We start from the raw sequence: 25,647 nt of genomic DNA on the forward strand, positions 1-25,647 counted from the left end.
TTAAAATCCATCATTCTCTCAACTAGGTCAACATTTCCAAGCCCCCTGGAAGCAAAAAAAAAATCCCAAAACTTTTTTTTTTTTACTGAATATTTTGCTATATATTGACATGCTCAGATTTGATAGGTTCTCCTGAACTTCTAACAATGGTTTTGATACAGTTTTGAATTTAAAAAGGGACTTTAATCAATAAAAAAATTACTCTCCTTCAATAATCAGTACTCCAGTCTCTATATTGTGTTATAACAAATGTTTTTACTTCCTAAAAACAGCAGTTCTTCTTTTTTTATTTTACTAGTCTTCTTCCTCTTCTCCCAACTAAAAGAAGCATAGGGCAAACTATAGAAGAATCAATAGCAAACATTCTAGCTGCCAGGAAACTTGAAATGTCTTTTCTTATTGTCTAAGGCTTCATTAGACTATTTTATAGCAACAGTTGGTCAGTTTTAGTGTTCTTTTTCAGTTCCAATCACACTTTTTTTTCACTTTGATGTGATTAATTGTTTTGTTGTGTAGGATTTAATTCTTTGAAATACCTGACTTCTCCCCACCAATAACTACTGCAATATCTATAATAGTCATTGTGAATTTCAAAACTACTCCACCCTATTCAGACCATTCTTTAGAAGATGGGATTTAGCTATTTCCTGATCAATAACAATAGAGATCCTTGGAATAACAGAATCAGGTCTTGGAAACTACAATCTCCACCCTACTCAGGGTAACAAGATTTAGGAAGGGCTGCAGCAAAACTCAAGATTTAATTATTTGAGAATATGTCCTTCAACAGACATGTGCAAAAAGGACAGACCTCTGGGAGGTCCTAGGTTAAGCTAGAGCCACCATTGGCACAGGTGAGACACAGGAAGTGAGGTAGAGGACAGCTCAGGAGTTCTGAGGACTTCCTGTGTGGAGGAAAAAAGGTTGTTTGAGCCTGGTGCTTGGAGTGGAGGAGCCCACAGACTGTTCTCCATTTTGGTCACGTGAGTGATAGGGACTGATCTCTTTTCTTTGCCTCGGCTATCCAGGGCCTTGGGCCTTTAGCTCAGCTTAAGCAGAGTGGGTATTTAAGCCCTATTTCCTTCTCTCCCTTTTCGCCCTCTCTCTCTTTCCCTCTAATACTTTTCTTCCTCCTGTTTGTAATTAAAACACCATAAAAAGGTTGACAGCTGACTTGAGTTTTCATTTAGGAATTACATAGCTGAATTCCTTGGCAACCTTAAATTAATATATATCATTCTTTTAAAGTGATTTCCATATCACATCATTGAAGTGTGCTCTTTGGAGTAATAGCCTCTCTTTAAAACCACAATATTTAAAACATATAAAAATAAAAAAAGAAACATGTATGTGTTATAAAATCCAGCGCTAAAATGATAAAAAATTAAGTAAAGGTCAGGAAACTAGCTCTAATCAGTTTCCTCTGGTCAAGGCCATGTGTTCTAAATCAGCCTAACCAAGAAAGGCACAAACATTTGCCTGCTACTGTCATAAAATGAAACTGCTTTGTCCTGAGTAATTTGCACCCCATACCACTCTAAATATTTTTTCCCAAAATAATGGACAAATATTAAACAATCTTATCTAATTCCCTACATGCTCTAGAATACAAATTCCCAAGCTTAGACCAGAAATAGTTGTCTCTCTGATAAAGTCTGAGTTCAAACCTAAGAACTTGGACTTTTTAAAAACTTCAGTCACCAAACTGCCATGCCAAAACACATTATTAATCTTCAGAACAAAGACAGAAAAACTACCTTGACTGTTAGTTTAAAGGGGAAAAATTAGAATGAACAGATATAGGCTAGCCTTTAAAGATTAAAATAAGAAAGTATATGAAATGTTCTCCATAAGCTAGAATAAGGGTGACCTAAGGTCTCAACTTAGTGACTGGGAAGTTCAGTTCAAAGAAAAGGTTGGGCCTGAAGGTACTAGTCTTTGAGAGAACCCTGTTATATACACTAATGATCTTGGCACCTGAAGCAAAGAATTGTGTATTAAAGATGGAACCCCTTCTTCCTAAAACTGAAAAGAAATAGATAAATCACTCATTTCATGAAGGAAAAAATGCTGAGAAGGGTATTTTCTCCCCTAGGACTTTTGTAGGTTTTATGGCTCAGGCAAGGGTGGCTTTTAAAAAAAAGAAGTGTTTTTTTAAAAAATGGCTATGGCTATATCTTTGCCAAGAAAACACTATGGACAGTGTGATCCACGGGGTCATGAAGAGTCAAGCACAACTGAACAATTACAAAAATAAAAAGGTGGACTCACCTTTTCTTATGGGGGCAGAGATAGCACTATGGCCAAAGAGTTCTGTTTTGGCCAAAGTTGGAAACACAGAGAATCTCCATAACTATGTGGTAATGGTTATATCCAGTGGTGACTCTATGTCCTAAGGAACCATCACCAGCAGAGGAAATGCATCTAGCAGAGAATAGTTATTTGAAGGAGACCAGGAAGGAGCAGATCTGGCAAGAACAGTGCAAATATATCACTAGAGTGTGTTCTAGAGGGGCAGAAGTGTGACTCATCCCTCCATGTGTGTGCCCTCATCACATACATTCCTTTCACGTGTGTTCTTCTGTACATCTGTCCTCATGACATGCATTTACCCTTCCACAGCATCACCCTGGCCTCTAGGGTTTCTGTATGTCAATCTTACCATGAATGCTCTCTATTCCCTATTTATGTCCACTCTTTCCATTGATGGTGTATGCATTTTGGGGAAGGTGGGTCAGGCTTATGGGTGTGGATTCAGCTAAGGTAGATGATATGAGAAGGGATGAAGAAATGCCCCCAACATAATAGCTTTCGTGCCCATTTCAGCTTGGAGTGGTGACATGTTAGAGAAAAGCTTTAACGTATTTTGGCTCAAGGAGCAGAAAATGAGTCATAAGTATTACCGTGCCAATGGAACGACACTGCTTGAAGCTTTGACTTGCATCCTGCCACTAAACCCATCCAATGGATAAGCTCTTTTGTGCATCCCTCCAAGATGTCTAGAAAGCTGCTGGCCATGTGAAGATTGGAATTCTAAAATGGCGCACAGTGGTCACCTTTGCCCTGGTTGATGCTGAAATAAACCATGAAGCTTTGAGTCATCTGCCTAGGCATAACAGTGGATTCAATGGATATCTATGGTGGGAATGTGGCTGGTGATAACAAGAATGACACACTCAGAGAAGCAGCCCTCCCCTGCCCAGGCCATTCTCCTGAACCACCTGGGTCAAATCAATGCTGACTTATGCATCTGTCCTGGATTGTCATTAAGGCTCATCTTCCATTCATCATTTGGTAAGAAGCTGGAACATGGCCCCCCGTTCCTGAAATCTGATCATGTTGCCGTCATTGACACAGTTCCAGGCAATCCTATGTGTGCAGAGAGCTTCCCTGATTATTCTTTTCTAGATTGTTCTGTTGTTCATGATATGAGGCCGACCTTTGCAGGTGGTGGTCAAGACAAATGACAAGAAGGTTGCTGGACCTGCCTCAAGGCTCGAGGAATCTTTCACACAACCCTGACACCCCCCATCTGAATCAGTGGTGGAAGAACAGTCTCAGAAATCTTTTTCAAGTTGGCTGTTTATATTTAATAGTAAAATTGGTGAATGATTATAATCCATTATAAAAGCTTCGGGAGGAAAGGAATGGTTTTGTGGACCATTTGTTCCATGGCAGTTTTTAGTTTTTTCAATCAGTAGTTTTGAAATGAAAACAACATGCCCCAAAATCTGTCACAGAATTTTAAGATAATTAAAATAGCTTAATGCAAAAAAAAAGAAAAAAGTATAACATACTATTTAAACACAGTAGAAATCAATCAATCAACAAGCATTTATTAATGTTTGGGAAACATGTACACAGGAAAAGAACCCTCATCTCCTTCATTTATTAACCAAATTCTGTTAAAAAGTGAAGGCATTCATGGGGATTCCCTAAGGACAAAGAAAATGCAAAAAGCAGCATTCAGGATGGATCTCTGACCCAGAACCAGGACATAGATATACAATGTACAAGAATTGATTGAGGCTTTCGTTATCTGGGGCCATGAAATGAGAACTTATGCAATATATGAAAAAGATATTCTCATAGAAACCAACTGCAAAAGTTAAGGTTAGGGGAAATAAGGACCTGAACTAGGTTGGTGGCCTTCTGAGTAGAGGGAAGGGGAGAGATATAAAAGATGTAGTATTGGTAAAATCAACAGAATTTGGCAAGGGATTAGATATGTGGAGTGAGAGTGAAAAGTCAAGGATGACCCTGAGGTGCGTACCTGGATGACTAGAAAAATGGTGGTACCTTTGAAGTATAAAAGGGAAATTTGGAAGAGGGATATTTGGAGGGGGGAATAATGAGTTTTATTTTGCGGATGTTGAATTTGGGGGTCCTATAGGACACTGATATTTTCAATAGGTCATTTGTGGCACGACTAAATAAAAATATCTTTGTGTAAACAGTCAGGAGATGATAATGAAGCTCACAGGAACTGATGGGGATACTAAATGAGAGAATACAGATGGTAAGGATAAAGGATGTTAAGGAGAAGAAAAAGTATTATTGTGATTACAAGTTTCTTGACTTTGGAAATTTATAATGTACACATAATCTATGAAATACTTTGAGAATACTGAAAAGGAGCTTCATGAAATAAGTAAAATAAGGTAGTGGGCTAAATGTTCTCTGAGATTCCTTCTAGCTCTAAAATAATCTTATAATAATAATATCTAAAATGATGATCTAATAATCTTATGAAGGCAAAATTTGAAACAAAAAGATTGGTGAATAACTAGAGTAAGAATCAGGAAGAAGGGAGCCTAGCCTAGGGGCACGTGGATTGACAAAGAAGGAAGAAATTCTAGGAAAGAGGGGTTTTACCTGAAGGGGTATGTTGGTAAATGTTTAACAACCATATCTCAAAAAAAAACCATATATATAATATATTATATATATATGTAGGTGTGACACACTTTAGGCTTAATCTGCATTATTAACACTTTCTCCATGACTTTCCTGAGTCTAGAAATGAACTAAATTAGCCCTAAATTAGGGTTAAATTAGTAATTTAAATTTCTAAATGAGCCCTGACCTGTCATTTTACTGATGTCCAAGATGTAAGTGCTCACACTGAAAATTGAGCACTTCCTCTCAAGAACTGATTGGAGTTACCTTCAGGACTCACTTGGGAGTAGGAAATAGCATGCACAATACCGGGAATGTTGACTTAGCTGGCATGCGACGTCCCTACTGGAGTAGTAATCAGGGTAAAGCTGTGCAAGCAATTAAATGCATAAATGAAAATAGTAAGAAATGAAGTTAGAGAAATGGATCTGTCATGAGTGCAAGGCTTGAAATGAGATGGTGGAGGCAGCAGGAGCCACTGCGGATATCTTATTATCCTTTCCATCTTCTGCTAATGGCCAGTTCAAAAGGAACTTCTTCAGAGGATGGTGGCTACACCAAAGGCACGAAGTTCTAGAGTGGCGAAATCTCACACAAAATAGCACCTGAGCTAGTTGTTGCCGTGGGGCTGGGAGGTCTGGATGGACTGATCCTTCTGGCACTACTCCCAAAATATAGCAGATACGAATGCCTTTGAATAAGACGAGGGATGGCAGATGTCTCCTATCTGAGTCAGGCCAAAGGGAGAGAAGGGAATGGATATCTTCTCCACAAAGTCTTTTCTGGTCCAAGTCCCCCTGCCATCACTCATTGAAAGTAATCTCTTGGGGGCAGCTGGGTGGCTCAGTGGATTGAGAGTCAAATGTAGGAATAGGAGGTCCTGGATTCAAATTTGACCCCAGATACTTCCCAGCTGGGTGACCCTGGGCAAGTCATTTCACCCCCATTGCCTAGCCCTTACCGCTCTTCTGCCTTGGAGCCAATACACAGTACTGATTTTAAGACCGAAAGTAAGTTGTTTTTTTTTTTTAAGTAATCCCTTATCTCCTTAACCTTTCTGTATTGGACTTTTCCCTGCACACTTCATCCTTTCTCATTTGTATTGGCTATGTGCACATCAGTAGTGTGCATTCCTTATCTCACTGATGACATTGTAAGCTTCTTAAGGTTACAAACTTTTCTTTTTCTTTTTTGTGTCCTCAGTGACCAGCGTGGAGTGCTGTTCAATGAGCCTGGGCCCACGCCTGCAAAGTCGGATCCGTCCGTGCCTTTTTATCTATCCTGCACAGTTCTCATCCATGGTCTCTCCATAGATATAGCCAAAGCTGCAGAGTCCTCCTTGTCTTCTCTCTACTCTCAGTTCTCAGACAGAAGAGAGGCGAGAGCTGGGCCACCGGGGAGAAGGAACGTGCCCAGGCTATGTAGCCGACGTGTCTGAGGCCAGATTTGAATCTAGACCCTCCTGGCTCCAAGCCTCGTGCTCTGGCCACTGCTTCTTCCTCTTTCTTTCTTTCTTTCTTTCTTTCTTTCTTTCTTTCTTTCTTTCTTTCTTTCTTTCTTTCTTTCTTTCTTTCTTTCTTTCTTTCTTTCTTTCTTTCTTTCTTTCTTTCTTTCTTTCTTTCTTTCTTTCTTTCTTTCTTTCTTTCTTTCTTTCTTTCTTTCCTTCTTTCTTTCTCTCTCTTTCTCTCTTTCTTTCTTTCTTTCTCTCTCTTTCTCTCTTTCTTTCTTTCTTTCTCTTTCTTTCTTTCTTTCTTTCTTTCTTTCTTTCTCTTTCTTTCTTTCTTTCTTTCTTTCTTTCTTTCTTTCTTTCTTTCTTTCTTTCTTTCTTTCTTTCTTTCTTTCTTTCTTTCTTTCTTTCTTTCTTTCTTTCTTTCTTTCTTTCTTTCTTTCTTTCTTTCTTTCTTTCTTCTTTTCCTCAACTTGAATTAATGATGTGATGTGGCAACCAGAAAGGCTTACATTAAGAGAGGAGCTTTTAGAAATAAGGAAGTGATCATCTCTCCATATTCTGTCCAGGTCAGACGCCATCTTGGGTATTGTGTTTTAAGCACCACAGATTAAGAAAAATGTTGATAAGCTGGTTAGTGGACAGAAGAACATAACCATTATGGTGAAGGATCTTTTCATATGAGGAATTATGAATTCATAATTCATGAATGAATTAATGAATGAAGTCATATGAATATTGATTTTTTAAAACTACAGATGTTTAATTGGGAGATAATAAGACTTAGGGAGAGATACAATAATTACCTGTAAGCATTTGAAGGATTGTTTTGTTCAAGAAGAATTGTCATTTGGTCATTTTTCAGTTGTGATCAACTGTTTGTGAGCCCACTTAGGGTTTTCTTGGTAAAGATACTGGAGTGGTTTGCCATTTCTTTATCCAGCTCATTTAACAGATGAGGAAACTGAGGGAAATGGAGTTAAGTGACTTGCACAGGGTCTCACAGCTAGTAAGTGTCTGAGGTCAGATTTGAAGATGACTTTTACTGAGTCTAGGACCAGTGCTCTATCCACTTCATTGGATGGGAATTACAAAGAGGCAACCCTAAGATTCATGTCAGAAAAAACTTCCCAGTAATTTGAACCTATTTAAAAGTAGAATGGATTACTTTTGGTTATGGTTTTCCTTTCCTCAGATTTCTTCAAGTAAAGGTTGTATGATCACTTTTCAGGAATGGATAGTGGAAATTCTTTTGGGATATTCATAATGGTGAGTTGGTAAATGTTTAACAATTAGTTCTCTGAAAAATGTGTACATGACACGATTTTAAGTTTAAACCTGTACTAATAACATTCTTTCTGCCACTTTCTTCAACAATCAAACAAATAAATAAATCAAGTCCTGATTTATAGTGATTGTCAATTTCTGAGGTATAAATGCTCCCAGAGACTTTAATGATTGATTCCACCAAGCTGATTCAAGCTGGTTCCACTGCACCCTTGGTTACAAGACTCCCCTCAGTTCCCTTCAGACTTCCAGATTCTGTGAGGGAACAAATGGTAGCATGTCAACAAAAGGGAATATTATCTTCCAGCTTCAGGTTTCCACGCATCTACAGAAGGATCATGAACCTCTGGAAAAGCTCAAAGGAGCAGAGCATATCTGGCTAGGATATTTCATAGATCGAGAGTTCTAAGGGTCCCCAGACCCTAAGATTTTAGGGGGTAAAACTACATGGGGAAAATTTACTTCTTTATTTTCACTGACCTCTAACTGAACTTTAGTATTTCCTTCATTTTTTTTTAAGGTAGGCCATTAACCACAGTAATATTGGGCTTTGTTGAATTGCCAAAATGGTTCATGACAAAAGATATTAAGAGTTTTTATACTAAATTTGTACTAAATCATGTAGAAATAGATGCACTGCCCTGTGATATACCCTCCACAACTGCCTTTTTCACTCTTGTTCCTTTCTTTTCCTTTCTTTTCTTTTCTTTTCTTTTCTTTTCTTTTCTTTTCTTTTCTTTTCTTTTCTTTTCTTTTCTTTTCTTTTCTTTTCTTTTCTTTTCTTTTCTTTCCTTTCTTTTTTCTTTTCTTTTCCTTGTCCCTTGTGAGCAGGCACAGGGAAGCACTTGAGCTAGAGTTGCATAAATCACTGGGCATCTTTAGGGGTCACTTGGCAGACCTTGACTACTTCCCTTATCAAGTGGTGGCTGTCCAATGTTTCAGACCTCCATATTTTATCATGGCAGCAGATCAAGAATGTACCCCTAGGGCTTGGGGCTGTATTTGTGAACATGATAAAGGAAAGAATTTGGAACAAAGTTTTGAGGTTCCTGCTTTTAGAATACACATATAGAGTCAGCACCAATATTTACTGGGCTTTGTACCAGGCTGACTCTATACAGGAATGAAAACAAATAACATTCCTAGAGCTTGGGGAAATCACCCCAAAATACAGGCTCTTAAATGTATCTAATTCAACAATTCTCTATTAGGTACCCACTATGTAAGCCTGAGAATCATGAATCAATCCAAGCTAGGCTTAGATCTTAAGGAGGTAGCAATCTAATAGGGAAAGGGAAAGTGTAGAAACGCTATGATGAAGGGTAAAGTGTGATAAGGGAAAGGAGAGGGAAAGGCAAAGTTCTTGGTTAAGTTCAAGGAGAGAAATTGCTTTCATTTTGAGGGTCAGGAAAGGTTCATAGTCAAAATGGCATCATGTGAGTAGATCCTTTCTCCCTTATATTCTTTTACTGATGACGCCCCCCCCCCCCTTTCTAGAACAGGGGAGGAAGAATAACATGGTTCTTCCATAGCTTGAATAGCTTGGGAGTCACCAACTACAACATCAAAAATAATAATAATAATACAAGCTAGTATCTTTGTAGTATTTAAAAGTTTACAAAACAGTTTAGATGTATTATCTCATTTTATCTTCACAATAAAATGGAAGGTAGGTACTATTATTATACTCATTTTATGAATGAGGAAACTGGGGCAGACAAAGGTTAAGTAACTTGTTTAGGATCAAGGAGTAAGTTTTCAAGGCTGGTTTTGAAATTAAATATTCCTGATTGCAGATCTAGAAATCTCTCAGCTGTGTTCCCCTAGCTGCCCCTGAAGACAAGACTTCTGATAAGATGGAGGAGCACCAGCTTTACCATCTTTCCTATTACTATGCCTTCCAGACTTCCAGACATTACTATCTGACCTGCCAAAGTATCTTAATGAAGCCTGTCCTTTGCCATCCACTCTGACTCTATCTCTTCCAATTAAAACGTGAACTCCTTGAGAGCAGAGATTGTGTTTAATTTGTATCCTAATCCATAGCATGATAGGTGCTTAATAATTCCTTTTTTCATTCATTCATTCATTCATTCATTCATTCATTCATTCATTCATTCATTCAAAGGAAGAACTTAAAACAGAGGAAAAGCATCTGCTCCAAGCTTATAATTACTCTCATCTTATGCAATGATGATCCATCTTCTTCCCTAGACCTTTCATAGAGGCATCAAAGATCCATCTACTGTTCTGGCCCTCTTCCTTTACATATTTTTACATTCAGTGGTTATCAGTGGAGCATAGATGTGTGAGGAATATTTTATTATAATTATTACAGTATTGTGCATTACTTTAACATGATCATTCAGTTGAATTGAACCAGATTCTTGATCTGGCTATAAAATTATGCTTTTTAACTCTGAGAACCATAAGGAAATTAAAAAGGAATGCTAATTTAGAGGGGGATATGATGAATACATGTTTCAGTATGAAGGCTTCAGCTAAATATAGAATATTCAAATGGAATTGTCCTATAGACAGATGAGAGGGAGAGAGATCAAGGCTGATCTGAAGGTTATAGATAGACCTGAAGGTCATTTTCATTTGGGATACACTTTAAGATTGTGGGGGGTCCCCTGTAGGAAAGGATATAAAGAAAGGAAAGCAGAATGTCAGAAATGAAAAATATGACGCAAGTAAGCAGAATGGGCTAGACAAGAAGAGGGAACAGAGAGTAATTCAGTTGAGTTGGAACGTAGAATATGTGAAGGGAGGGGAGCTGTAACCAGATGGGGAGCCTTTGGGAACTTTGAATGCTAAGATCAGGAGTCTATGTCTATTCTTTAGGTTCTTTTTTTTTCAGTAGACTTAAGATTGTGTCACTTCTCTATTTAAAACCTACACCATTGCACTGGGAAGATCATTCTAGACTTAAGATTGTGTCACTTCTCTATTCATTCTGCATCTGTAGTGGTGTGGAGGATAATTTTTTGCAAAGGGATCCCTGAGTTAGGTTTATCTTTTGTCGAATGATGAAAATCACATCTGTTCTACCTATGTTAAATCATACTCTATTATCTACTATAATATGAAAATGATTTGGTTCTTGAAATCCAAGGTAGCAGAGAAAAAAACTCTGATAGCTCTTACCAAGCTAGAAAGTCCCTGAATCAGGGTCTGATAATGGAAGGCTGGTCTGTCATTCAAGGGTCAGACTAACCAGATCCAGAGAAGGTTCATCATCAGGTAGGCTACTGGGTGAGGATTTTTTTTGACTCCAGCAACTCTCAGTGTTTTGTGAAACTCACATGAAATAACATATCAGGACAATTTGAAAAAGTACTTTTCTGATATAAGGATCACAGATTTAGGAGTAGAAGGTGCATTTTAGGTCAACTAATTCAACCATCTCATTTTACAGATAAACACATTAAAGTATAGATAATTATATACCCAGTAATTATCATTATTACAATTTTATTCAATGAAATGATAAGAAACCATGGTGATGTGAGATCCTGGATTTCTCAGCCCCCAACATCTTTGAGTTAAATTACTTCATCTATCAAATGGAAATATTAATGTCTTGTTTTGCTTATAATAGTTTAGTTCTTTGTAGTTGATCATTGTACAATATTTCTATTACTTTATTCACTGTTCTGGTTCTGCTCACTTCAGTTTGCGCCAGTTTATTTAAGTCTTTATAGGTTTTTTGTGATCATATTGCTCATCATTTCTTAGGGCACAATGGTTTTCCTTTACAACTGTATAACACAGCTTGTTCAACCATTCTCCAACTGATGGGCACTCCCTCGGTTTCCAATTCTTTGTCACTACAAAAAGAGCTACTAAAAATACTTTTGTAAAATAGGAATTTTCCCCTTATCTCTGATCTCTTTGGGATTCAGACCCAGTAGTGTTATTTCTGAGTCAAAGTGTACACATAGTTTTGTGACCTATTGGGTGTGGTTCAATATTGCTTTCCAGAATGGTTACAAAAATTCACAGTTCTACCAACTGTGCCCCAATTTTCCCACAAACTCTCCAATATTTATCATTTTCTTTTTTTGGTCATATTAGCTACTCTGATAGGTATAAGGTGGTATCTCAGAGATGTTTTGATTTGCATTTCTCTAATTAATAGTGGTTTGGAGCATTTCCTCAAATAACTATACATAATTTAAATTTCTTCATCTGAGAACTGCCTGTTTATATCCTTTGACCATTCATCAATTGGACATATATGATCTTGATGTCTATACAGGGAGAGTCAAAATAGAGAAAGAAATCTATAAAGCAATCTTTCCAGAATATTATCAGAGACTCCATAAAAATATAAAGATCAGGAATATATTATGACTAATTTGGATTTATATCAGGAATTAAGGGTTGGTTCAATATTAAGAACACTATCAAAATAATTGATCATATGAATAACAAAAACTATAAAAATCATATGATCATATCAATATACACTGAAAACTTTTTGGCATGATACAATACATATTCCTGTTCATTAAAAAACACTGAAAAGCCTAAGAACACATTTTTCTCAATACTATAAGTAATATGTCCAATTTAACTAAAGCAAAAAAAAAAAACAGCATTCTATGTAATGGGAAGAAACTAGAAGTTTTCCCTTTAAGATCAGAGGTAAAGCAATGGTGTCCATTATCATCATTACTATTTGATATAATGTTAAAAGTGTTAGCTATAGCAATAGGAATATAAAAAGAAATAGAAAGAATAAGCATAGAAAAAGGGAAAATAGGATTATCACTTTTTGCAGATGATGTGATGGTTTGTCTAAGAACACAAGAGAGCCAACTAAAAATTAAAGCAACAATTTCAGCGAAGATATGGAATATAAAATAAGTCCATCTAAATCATTAGTATTTCTGCATATTTACCAGTGAAATTTAACAAGAAGAGAGAGGAAAAGGGGGAAATTCCATTGAAAATAACAACATAATGTGCAAAATAAATTGGGAGTCTACCTGCCAAGATACACACAGGAACTATCTATGAATAAAACTATATACAATGGGCAGCTAGGTGGCTCAGTGGATTGAGAGCCAGGCCTAAAGGTAGGAGGTCCTTGAATCAGATCTGTCCTCAGATACTTCCTAGCAGTGTGACCCTGGGCAAGTCATTTAACCCCCATTGCCTAGCCCTTATCACTCTTCTCTCTCAGAACCAATTCACAGTATTGATTCTAAGATGGAAGGTAAGATTTAAAAAAAAAACAACTATATATAAATACATTACAACTACAAATCACTCTTTACACAAAGGTCTAAATAGAGAAATATTATTTGCTCATAGGTAGTCTGAGCCAATTTAATAAAGTTAAATTACCTAAATTCATTTATTTATTTTGTGTTGTGCCAATCAAACAACCAAAGGATTACTTGAGAGAACCAGAAAGAGTGCTCAGTTCAAATGGAAGAATAAAAGGCCAAGGATCTCAAGGGAAATAATTTTTTTAGTGGGAAGGAAGGGAGCTTAGCAGTACTCAAATTATACTATAACACAATAAACATAAAAAATGATTTAGCATTGGTGAAGAAATAAAGGGGCTAATCCAAGTAGGTACATGATACACAGAAGCAAATGAACACAGTAGAGTAATGTTTTATAAAGCCAAAGATCCCAGCTTTTAGGGCAAAAACTTGGGAAAACTAGAAAGTTGAGAAAAACACAGTAGCAGCAAGGTGGATAGAGAGCTGGCACTGGAGTAGAAAAGGTCTGAATTCAAATCCAGCCTCACACTTACTAGCTCTGTGAGTCAGGGCATAATGCTTAACTTCTTTTTGCTTCTATTTCCTCAATTGTAAAATTGGGATAATAACAGCACCTACCTCTCAGGGTTATTGTCACAATAAAGCAAGATATTTATAAAGTGCTTACTTTAGTGTCTGGAACATAGTAGGCACTCCAACATTAGTTCCAAATGGGTTCATGACTTAGACATAAAGGGTTATAAAATAAGCAAATTATAGGGAAAAGGGGGGAAATGACCTTTCAGATCAAGGCAAAATGAAGAATGATTTCAGGAAATTTTAGGAAGATTTCTTTGTATGAACTGAGATAATGTCAAGTGAGTGTAACTGGAGCAATTTTTATTCAGTTAATGACATTGTAAAGAGACAGCTTTGAAACACTTGGGACTTCTGATCCAGGCAATAACCAAACATGATTCCAATGGACAAATGATAAAACATGCTTGCTACCACCTAAAAGAAGGGAATAGATTTAGGATGCAGATTACGATCTTTTTTGGGAGGAACTTGACCAATGATGGAATGTTTTGTTTCCAGGGTTTTGTTTTTCTTTCTTTTTCATTGCAGGGTTTGAAGAGAGGAAGGAGATGGGATGGACTTTCATTCATTGAAAAAAAAGTTAATTTAATTAAAAACTGAAAGCAAAATATTTGAAAAGACTGCATTATGTCCTTTAATATATGTATATATGTATCTATCTAAGGATATATATATATCCTTATCTAAGGATCTAGGCCCCCCTCTTCAGTGCCAGGAAATTTCTCTCTTTAGATTCTTGGTATCATCAACTTGTGTGTTTCCTTTGGCCAGACAATGAAAAAAAAATACACCCCAACTGATTTCCTTTTTTGACTCAGCTGCCAAGAGAGCTGGATTTGTAATAAAATGATGTGGGTTCAGATACTTACTCTTTTTTTTTTTACCTCTGTGACCTTGAACAAGTCCCTTATCCTTTCTCAGCCTCATTTTCTCCTCAATTTCTTCCAGCTTTAAATTCTATGATCTTACTGTCCCCCAAATTCATCCTAGTGGACATTGGAGAGCAGACCCAGAGCAAGCTAGGTTCCAGGTTGCTAAGCTATTTTTTAGGACTCTGTTGGAGTCTGATGCACTCAGCCTACTCACTTTTCAGATATATTATAACAATATAGATAGGAAAAACCCAGATTATTGGCATATAATTGGTCATTATATTGAACTGATGTATATTGATCACTGAATTTTAACTGCTTATTACATTGTGGTAGGATGATAAAAACAATAATTATAATCAGGTGGAGGCAGACCTACGTGCATTCACTGGTCATGGGAGTTTCCAGTGAAGAAACTGCCATTACTAATGCAGATGAGCACCTGCTCTGCAAAAGAGGGTTCCAGCTGGACTGAACGTGTGCTGAGAGTCAGGTGGCCAGGATATTCCAGAGGCCAGATTCTGCCAGTCCATCCCCACTCTAAAGGCCCACCAGCCATCCACCATGTCACTCTGATCCTCAGATAATGCATTACTGGGCTCCATACTCCCATGATGGACAAATGTCCCAAAATGTGAGCCCAGGGAGGATAACAATCCTTTGTATCTGGGTAGCACTTCATTCTTTTCACAGCACTTTTGCATTCATTATCTCATTTCATCTTCACAAAAATTCTATTAGGTTGATGGGGGAGATTTTATCCCCTTGGTACAGTGAAGGAAAGGGAAATTGAGACCCATAGAAGTGTGGTGTCCTTCCCACAGCAAGTGAGTGGCAGAGCAGGAAGACTTGGCTTCTACTCTAGGGTTCTCTGAACTTTTCCTTTCTTGTCATGCCAGTTCCTTGGTATTGTGCAAACGGTAGGATCTGAAATAGGACCTATGGATTCCCTGAGTCTCTGAGCCCAGCTCTTACCTGCCACTGGTCATGAGCCAAGAAAATTACTTCAGGTGCCCAGAGGGGAAAATCCAAGAGTGAAAGTCAACAGGCTACATCCGCCTCCAGTTGCCAAGATGACTCAGAGTCTGTATTATCTCACTGGACTGACCAAAAGTCTGAGGACAGCCACAAAAAGAAAGAAAAAGCTATAACAGATCCTGTTTCAGGCAGTTCTCTCCTTATGTGAGCAACAGGAGCAAAATGTGGGAGAAACAGACCTACAGGGCTTCAGGAGACGTTTGTGGCTGCTAAGGGCTGGCTCTGGGGTTGGGGGCTGAATTTCCATGCAACTGGAGCCCTACATATCCTGCAACTTCCTGAGGAATATTCTCTCTTCTCCTTTCCTACCCAAGGGGAGGAGGCTGCCCTGTAGCTTTGGGCTCTTCTCTTTTTCCAAGTGTAGTTCTGAGTTCTCCTACATCTACATCTACATCTCCCATAAACCCAGCAGTGGTATGGCTGGATCAAAAGGCAATCTTTTATTTTATTTTATTTATTTTTTTTTTAACCCTTACCTTCTGTCTTGGAATCAATACCGTGTATTGGTTCCAAGGCAGAAGAGAGGTAAGGGCTAGGCAATGGAGGTCAAGTGACTTGCCCAGGGTCACCCAGAAATGAAGTGTCTGAGGCCTGATTTGAACACAGGATCTTCTGTTTCCAAGTTTGGCTCACAATCCACTGAGCTACCCAGCCACCTCCTAGAATGTAGCATTTTACAATCCTTATCTCATATATTTAACCTTCTGTGTAATGTATAGAATGATACTATTAGCATACATACATATTAGATACAATTAGCAGCTAGCCAGGTGCAGAGATCAAAGAATTACATAAAGGCAGCATTAGAAGGGGACTAAAAAGCCATCAAGTACTACAACCTCATTTTACAGAGGAGGAAACTGAGGCACAAAAGGGTTAAGTGACTTGCCCACGGTCACACAGGTAAGCAGCAGGGTGAAATTTCAATCATATGCTATTCTTTAAGAAAAACTCCTCCACCCCCAACAGTGCCTAGCACAGGACACTGTTCAGCATCAGATTGAAGTCAACTTCATTGCAGCAAGGGTGGGCTCACACCTGCTACACAAACCTGTACCAACTGTATGGAACTAGAGAGCTGTTATGTCTTGGCAGTGTTTCACACAGCAATATTTATAGGTATTTGTCATCATTGGGATATTTCGTGCCCTAACCGTAAGTGATACTTATTGCCTCAGAACCATATACTTTTTCTAAGAATTGACATCAGAATTCTTTTGAGCTGTAAGGTACAGATTTAGACCTACATTATGGGGAAATCCATTTTGCTTCACATAATTGATCAATAAGCATTCACTGAGCATTCACTATGTTCCATGTATTTTTATTATAAGGTTTTTAGTTTTGTTTTTCAATTGAGGGAGAGAGTTGGAAAAAAAGGAAGGAAGGAAGGAAGGAAGGAAGGAAGGAAGGAAGGAAGGAAGGAAGGAAGGAAGGAAGGAAGGAAGGAAGCAAGGAAGCAAGGAAGCAAGGAAGCAAGGAAGCAAGGAAGAATGAATGGAAGTAAGGAAGGATGAGAAGGAAAGAAAAAAGGAAGGAAAGAAGAATTGTCAGTGTTTTTTATGAGAAAAAAAGAAACAGAAAAGCAAGACAGCTTTGAAAGTTATATGTCGAATTTATTATATACTTGGAAAGTAAAAGCAAGCTGTATATGATAGGGACTTAAAGTTTCATGTACAATCTTCTTTTTCTACTTTATTATATGAAAATTCTTATTTTGTTTATTAATAAGCTCAGAATAAAAACTCAAATTTATCTTATCAACATCAATAAAAATATTAATAACAATAGGAAATTTTGTCTGGGGAAAATTATAGTCTTTTACAATGATGAAATGCTTCTAATTCTTCAGCAAAGGGCTTTGTTATATATGATTCATTCATTCATACATAAAACTCATGAATACATAAAAATTCCTATCCATGAGGCCCCGTGGTAGGAACTGAAAGGGCTTCAGAGAGAAATAATCACAAAATGTCATGACTAGAAGGGACCTTAGCACTTGTCTGAAGCAATGAATTCCATTTACAAATGAAGAAAGAATTAACAAGGATATTTGAGAAAAGTCTTTTTGTATTTTTCCCTTGTTGCCACCACCACTCTTAATAGCTAACACAGTAGCTGGACATATTTAATCAATCATTCAACATGTATTTTTTGAGCAACTACTCTTGAACTAAATCTATATTTCTTTTTTAAAATTAATAACAAGTATCTCAACCCCTTCCTTCCCTTCCCAGATCATAGCAGGCATCACCCAGAAGACAGAGATAGATAGATAGATAGATAGATAGATAGATAGATAGATAGATAGATAGATAGATAGACAAAAAGACAGACAGACAGACAGATAGATAGATAGATAGATAGATAGATAGATAGATAGATAGATAGATAGATAGATAGATAGATAGAGATTAGGTCCTTCATGTTTCCATTTTTCAGGTCATTCCCTGGAGGTGACATTCACAAGTCATTTTTCAAGTATTAAATCTGTAGGTGGGCGTGATGTTCTCTTGTTTCTATTCATTTCACTACTCATTTTCTCATGTGGTTCTTTCCTAAGTTGTTGTTTTTTTAATAATTAGCCTATTCACTCTTTCTTATAGAACAGTAGCCTTCCATCACCATCATATACCATAATTTGTTCAGCCATTCCCCAATTGATATACATCTCCTCAATTTCCAGTTCTTTACCACCACAAAGAGCTGCTGTGAATATTTTGGAACATTTCGTTTCTTTTCTTTTTCTGCTGATCTCCTTGAAAAACAGACCCAGCATTGGTATTTCTGGTGGGTCTAAGGGTATAAACAGTTTTATAACTTCTGGAGTATCATTCCCAGTTGCTCTCCAAAATAGTTGGATCAATTCACAGTTCCACTAAGTCAACATTTCTAATCTGTTGTTAATTCACAACAGATTTATGTGTGACATCTACAAGAATGGCTTTAAGGTAATGAGGCTGAATAGGACAGTTGAGGGTGGCATTAATGAACTCATCTGTCCCCACTATTACACTAGAGGTAGGCTGGGTCAAATCCTGAGGCAGCAAAAGAGGAACAATGTGGAGCTGGTGATCCCATGGGATAGAGGAAGGGCTGGAAAGGAGCAAGGGTGGCGGTATAAGGTAAGCAGAGTAGGAGAAGCTTGGAATTCCATCTTTGATACTGAAAATCATTTAAGGCTTTTGGGGAGATAGAGGGTGCCTGAAAACAGAACTTATCCCTTGTCTCTCTTGAAGTATTTAGTAAGCTGCCAAGTTGATATTCTAAAACCCAGGAGGAATATGTTACTCCCCTGCTTCCACCGTTTTTTGTTGTTTTTTAACCTTTACTTTCTGTCTTAGAATCTATGCAAAGTAGCATGTCAAGGCAGAAGAGCAGGAAGGGCTAGGAAAATGGGATTAAATGACTTGCTCAGGGTCACACCATCAGAGAGTATCTGAAGCCAAATCTGAACCCAGGGCAGTTCTCTTTCTAACTATTTTCTAACTTCCTGAGCCACCAAGCTGTCCCTTCCCCTAACTTGTAATGATTCCTAGTAAGATATAGTATTTAATAGGTTGGAGTACTTCCCCTCTTCCTCTGCTTCCTGATGGCCTGAGGGCCCATTGATGTAGCTTCCCATTCACCTAAAGCCACACAGAACCCCCTGCCTGAACAGAATTTGGCACTTTTTACACTTGGTGAACATTCCAAGGCAGCCATGCCCTACTATTCTATGCCATTATGCCCTATCCTGCTGAGCTTTGAGAGAAGTGACTACCTGAGCTGAATTCTGTGTCCTCTCTGTGCTGTGGCTAAGAAAAACTCCCTTTGTTGATGTGTCTAAATTATGAGTGTTTCATTGCATTGCAATATCAGACCTCCACTCCCAGGACACTAGCCTGGGTCAGGCTCAGCCCACTCTTGACTCGGGTCCAAATCAAGAAATAGCTTCCCTCGGGTTGGAATAATACCATTAGATATTAAAATTGAATTAGATTGAAAAATTAAAAAAATCAAAATATTTTGTTCACAGCCCAGTGAAATAGGAAGCACAAATATTATCTCCATTTTTACATATAAGGAAACAAAGACTCCAAGAGACTAAGTCAGCTTCCTAAGTAACAGCAACCAAACATCAGGATCAGCACAATTCATGCCTCCTGTTTGTAAGTCTCCCACCCTTTCCATTATACAACTGTCCCACAGCCTGAAATCAAATGAGGAAATATTCTTCTTTGTGAATAAAATGAGTGGGTTGTGTTGTCAAATTTCTCACTTCATCTTTTGGATGCTGTTGTCTGAGTGGCTTCTCCTGGAGAGCAGAGATCTGGCCTCAGAGTTGGGGAGCCCTCCTGTATCTTTGTGCCATCATGGATCAGTTCCAGGCCATCCTGCCCCAGGTGAGGGCACTGCTCTCTAGTGCTTGGCCTGCCCAGGTACGGAGATTTCTGGATGGCCTGCTAGAAAAGGACCTTCTCTCCAAAGAATATCACCAGGCTCTGCTCCGAGAGTCTGATGGAGAAGCACTGGCCAGGAAGGTTTCCTTGTCCCTGTTGGAGAAGTGGGATCTGTGCATAGGGACCCTGATCCAGTGTGTGGGGTGCTCTGGGAATAAGCTTCAGACCCCAGGGATGGATGGAGTCTCCTTATCGAAGAGCCGAGGTAATAAGCTGGAATATCCTTATCCTGGTAAACAGTCCTTGTCTGTAGGTCTGGGGCTTCACCCTTCCCTTCCCTCTATCCCCCTGCTTTCCCTGGAATTAATAACTTAAGACATCTTACAGATGGGGAATGTAAGAGTTGGAAAGGAGCAAGAGTGTGGTATATGGTAAGCAGAGAAGGAGAAACTTGGAGTTCCATCTTTGATACTGAAAATGGCTTAAGGCTTTTGGGGAGATAGAGGGTGCCTGAATATAGAACTTATCCCATGTCTCTCACCAAGGTTCTCTGGAGTCCTTCTAGAAGATAAATAATAGAATTATGCCTGAGAGGTAGAGGATATGTCATCTGATAGCAAGTTGCAAGAGGAAAAATCCTGTTTCTTGTTCTTGGTATCCTTCATCATCCAAGGTTCTAGTGGACCAACCAACAGGAACCTTGAAATGTAGTATGCATTGAACATATAGAAGATTGTGGAGGGTGGGAAAAATTGGATCTCTAAGGTCCGACCTTCTAGTACTTCAAAAAGTTGGCCATCTCTCCACTTCCCCAACCTTCCTCCACCCACTCCACCTCAAATCTGGTCTCCCTTTCTTTGCAACATGGTTCCTGTTATGTGAGCAGAGTTTCCTCTCTGGGATGTGATTTTGATCTCTTACTTCAATGACTCCAAAAAGTGGAACTGGGTTCAAATGTGGTCTTTGGCAAGATGAGAATGGGTTGGTTGGAGGATGGACACTCCCTATTCCTGGGTTTACATTTCCAGAATCTCCTTGTTCTGTAGACTAAGCCAGTGGTCTAACCAATGAGTCATCCTTTCCATCTACAAGAATCTTTTGGACATTCACTGTTCACCCATTCCAGTCCTAGGTGCTGTAGGGGATACAAGAGAAAGAAAAAAGATGGTCTCTACCTCTTAGGAGCTATTAAATCTTCTCTTCTCCAGATTGCATAATCACAATACTTTTTTTCTCCTAAAGAAGTCCACTAAGTTCATCCTTCTAAACAATAAAGGTGGGCATACACATAGGAGGAAGAAATGCATCTCTTTCTCCAGAAGTCTTAAGAGAGAGGAAATTTTCAGCTGCTTATAATTGCTCCATTGACTCAAGGAATCTATACTTGGTAGAAAAGAATATTTTATCTGTTTTCTGTCTCTCTTCCCTCTTTCAGGCCTATGACACCTCAAGTGATGTTGCTCACATGAGGAAAGAGCCTGTCCTTATAGACACCTCCCTGAACAACAATTAGAATATTGTATTACAGTGCCTTTTTCAATCAATCACTCTTTCATTCAATATAAAATAAAATTTCTCAAAATATTGGCCCACCAGCCCATTGGATATCCCAGGCGGCAACAGTAAGCTCTTTGAGAAGATGGATGGTAATGGCGAATGGTCAGTTCTGATTATTTAACTATTCTAGGTATATTTGAACCTACATCAGCCCAACTCCTAGCCTGGAGCTTTTTCCATTGTGCCACCTAGTTGCCTTACAAATAACTTTCTAATCAACCCCAAATCCTATCACCATAATTTCAATTCTAAGTCCTTTAATTTTCTATAGCTTTTGAAACTACTGACCTCTATTTCTACTGTATATTCTCTCTGCCCTCAACTTCCAAGTTGCTACTTTGCTAGTGCCTTATCCACCTTCCAATCCCTTACTGTTTCCTTTTTAAAAAAAATTTAATCCTTATCTTCCATCCATTCTATGTCTAGAATGATATTTTTATGCATAGATTAGATCATGTCACTCCCTTTCTCAAAAATCTTCAGTGGTTCCCCATTAACTCCAGATAAAGTTCAAAATCCTTTGCCTGCCATTTAAGGCAAACTCTGTTGTCTCTACAATGTAGTGCCATTTTGCCCTACTAACATTTTAAAAATATTATTCCTCTCCACATATTCCATACTCCAGTCAAATTGGATTAGACTCCCCTGTTTCCATCCTGTGTCCTCAGTCTCCTCAAATGCCTTGTGTTCTCAGTCTTTGGACTGAGAACCATCACCTCACCATCACCTATGGCAGAAGGTCCTTCCTTTCGATTCTGTCCTAGTCTTTAAATTCTAATTCAAATGATACCACCTCCTCAAGATAGTCTTCCCTGACCTCCCTAATCAATAACCTCCCCCTCCGACTTCAGAGACATCTTTATTTCTCCCCTCTTTGATATATTTATTATGTAATGTTGTGTTTTGTAGTTGTCATTTTACATTGTATCCTCTTACTAAAAAAAGTATAAGCTTCATGAGGGCAGGAATCACTTCTAAATCATGTGGCATTCTCAGTAACTAGCACAGTACTTTATAGGAGGTGGACATTTAATACAGCTAGGTCTCAATTAGTATGAATAATGAATCCCAAAGAGAGCTTGCTTATCTGATTTTGACTAATCAAAGATTTATTCAGATATAAGATATGGTCATTAGTTCCTATTCGACTGAAATATGCAATGAAAAAATTTTAATTTTTAATTTTAAAAAATAAATTATTTGCTCATACAATATAACAGCAAAGAATAAGAAAAATGTATTTCTGATTCAAGGGAATTACAAAGTAGTGGAATAATTAGAGAAAGCAAAATTAGAAAAAATCATACTGAATATAGTACCTAACAGTAAGCCTTCACTAGCAATATGATAATAATACTGTTATTATCATTTAAAATATATTAGCAGCACATTTTGAAATGTCTTTTCTCTTTTTTTAAATCTTCCTAAAATAAGAGTAGGTATGTAGAACTTTAAACTCAGCTCTCCATCCACTTATTCCTAACCTTTCAATAATCTTTTATTGCTTACTTAATTAACAAATATTTATAACAATCCCCATCTCAAAGAATTCGCATGTTCACATTCTCATACAGTGAACCAAGGACAGCTAGATGACCTGGGGTATTACCCAAAACCAGTAATGCTTTAAATTCAATATTGTTGTCTTTGCAATATTTTTCAACAGCTAAAATAAAATAAAAATCAAGCTTTGAAATCATCTTTAGTACTTTGGAAAAGTTATGTGGAAATTTGTTATTAAAATAAAATAGACAAAAAATAAGTAAAAAATGAAATCAACTTTAGTTACCTATGCTTTCTTATTTGACTGCCAAAGAACAAGATGCAACTGATAGTTATAATCTCTCAGAACCAGAGGATTTCCAGACTAATAAACAAGTATTCATTTTCATCTAATATCCCTTTCTGAATTGTCTCCAAATAAAAGTTTTTGATGATCCTTAGACACTTTAAATCCAGATTAAATTTCTTTTTCTGTCTTATAAATATAGGTTCTTAAAAGCACCCTTTCCTGGAATAAGAATAAATTTTATTATTCTATATTAAAATTCTAAATCCAAGTTTAAAATGAATTAATTGGTGTATGCATCTGAATTCAATTTTTTTAAGTAATCAAACCAACCAATGTATATAGGAAGTTTCTTCACTATCCACTATCCATTTTCTTTCACAATCTTAAATAATTAAAGCTTTTGTCTGAATGACTATTCTATTAAAAGGAATTTGTTTTTAATTGATGCCATAACAAGCCTCTTCATCCTTTCATTGGCAGAGTTTCCATCTGAAAGTCTTTTGTCTATTTCATTAGGAGCTCTTAAAAAAAATGAACACAACTATTGATAAGTACCTAGCAGTATATTACAGCCATAAGCAATGATAGCTGAGTATAAACTGATGATGTAATAGTGTGTGAAACCCTCCATGAATTTGCACTCAACACATTAATTGAATTTTGGTTCCCATTAAACAAAATCTAGCATCACTTTTTCATATACACTAAATCAAAATTTGTGTTCATCAAACTCATTCATCAAGACCTAGTTGTATCAAGACTTTTTGCTGGTAGTGTTTTTTAAATCCAACATCTATGCTAATGTTCTATTAATGGAAATAATAGACAGTTGTTTCTATTAGTTCCAATTTGTGTCCTCAAACCAATGCTTGCAATTCTTAGGTTAGCTTCATACCTTCATCCTTTCCTTCTTCACAAACAATTGGTAGGTGGGTAGGGAAGAAGGTAGGAAGCTGGTTGGTGTTGTAGAGAAGAAAAAGAGAGAGAAATTCCTCTTTCACATTCTCTCCCTCCTTAATCCATTCACAGACACCTAGACAAACTAAGGGATAATTAGAACACAACGCTAAGCCTGAATCTCAATTTAATAGTATTTTCCCGAGTCAGTCAGAAGCAGTAAGTCAATTGATGGTGCCTTTGGCAAAGGACCAGCCCTAAAGTAGAAGGCATAGGTTTCTGGGAGGTGGGATAGTTTCTCTTCATTTGTATCTGAGTTTAGGACTTTTTGCTCAGATGTAAAACATAGATTGATCAAGTTAACCTAGTCAATAGCTAGTTCTGTGATTACTTTTATAATGATGCACAATGGGAATATAAAGATTGGTTTTTAAAAATTGTCATTTCCAATATGAAAAAATGTATAGCCATATGTCTTTTTTTAAAAGTACATTTATTTAATTAGTTAATTTAGAATATTTTCCATGGTTACATGATTCATATTTTTCCCCTCCTCCCAACTCCCTCTCATAGCCAACACGCAATTCCACTGGGTTTTACATGTATCATTGATCAAGACCTATTTCCATATCATTAATATTTGCAATAGAGTGATCATTTAGAGTCTACATCCCTACATATGTCTTTTTAATGGCTTCACATCCTCCAAGTGAATTCAGAAGCAGGTTAATATTTCATTATATTTTAATTTTCTGACAGCCCCACAACCAAAAGATAACTCCACCCCTGCAGTGAATACTTATCCTTCTGTCACATAGGTAGCCAAATATTCTCCAAATGGAACTAGGTAAAAAGTGAAATGTTGAACTATAGAAACATTTATATATTCAGAATGAAGTAGAGTTTTTAACTATTTGCAGAATTTGTTGTTTATTTACTAATTAATTATTTCATTTTGTCATAAGGTCTCTGAGCATTAAATTGTGTTTATAAATTGATATTTATTTCTACTTAAAACATTTATTATATTGTGGTTTTCAGCAGAATTTTAATATATATTTTGTCAGACAATGAATAGAAATTTTCTAATATAAAAATATCTAGATGTAAATATTTGTGAATTGAATTCATTTACTGGGCACCTACTAAGTCCCCAGAACTGTGCTGAAAACTGAAGAAAATGCAAAAGAAATAAAAAGTCCAATATTTTCCATCTCATTAAGGAAAAGAAGCCATATTGATGATGGTGATTCTTGTGGATTGACATATGAAATAATCAGTAAAAAAAAAGTTAGATAATTGATTCTCTAAATGCTGACTCTAAGGATAATAGAAGCTTAAAGGAGGGAAGATTAGAATGACCTGAAGCATTTTGGTTGTGGGGCTGGTGAAAAGACTGACAATTAAAACAGAGAAATTCTTCTTGGAGTTCATGGAGAAAAAAAAGCACTGGACTTGGAGGTAAGAGACCTAGATTTAAGAGGTAACACAATGTAATGGCTAGAATGCAGGAACTGGAGTCGAGAAAAGCTCTGTTAAAATCCCTCCTCAATCACCAATTAGTTGTGTAACCCTGGACAAATTTAACCAACTTGAGCCAAAGTTCTTCATCTGTGAAATGAAGAGATTGGACTAGCTGGCCTCTAAGATC

The 25,647-nt window shown here is 37.3% G+C and overlaps 1 protein-coding gene across 1 annotated transcript in view; it reads left to right on the forward strand.

The window, feature by feature from the left end:
- Window positions 1-19,659: 19,659 nt before the first annotated feature.
- The window catches only part of CIITA (class II major histocompatibility complex transactivator), a 118,297-nt gene continuing 112,309 nt past the window's right edge, over window positions 19,660-25,647 (forward strand). The window contains exon 1 of the mRNA XM_016423999.2: window positions 19,660-20,015. Coding sequence (XP_016279485.2) covers window positions 19,724-20,015 — 292 coding nt within the window. The 5' untranslated portion in view covers window positions 19,660-19,723. The remainder of the gene's footprint in view (window positions 20,016-25,647) is intronic.

Source organism: Monodelphis domestica, chromosome 7, assembly GCF_027887165.1.
Source record: "Monodelphis domestica isolate mMonDom1 chromosome 7, mMonDom1.pri, whole genome shotgun sequence".
Lineage (NCBI taxonomy): Eukaryota > Metazoa > Chordata > Mammalia > Didelphimorphia > Didelphidae > Monodelphis > Monodelphis domestica.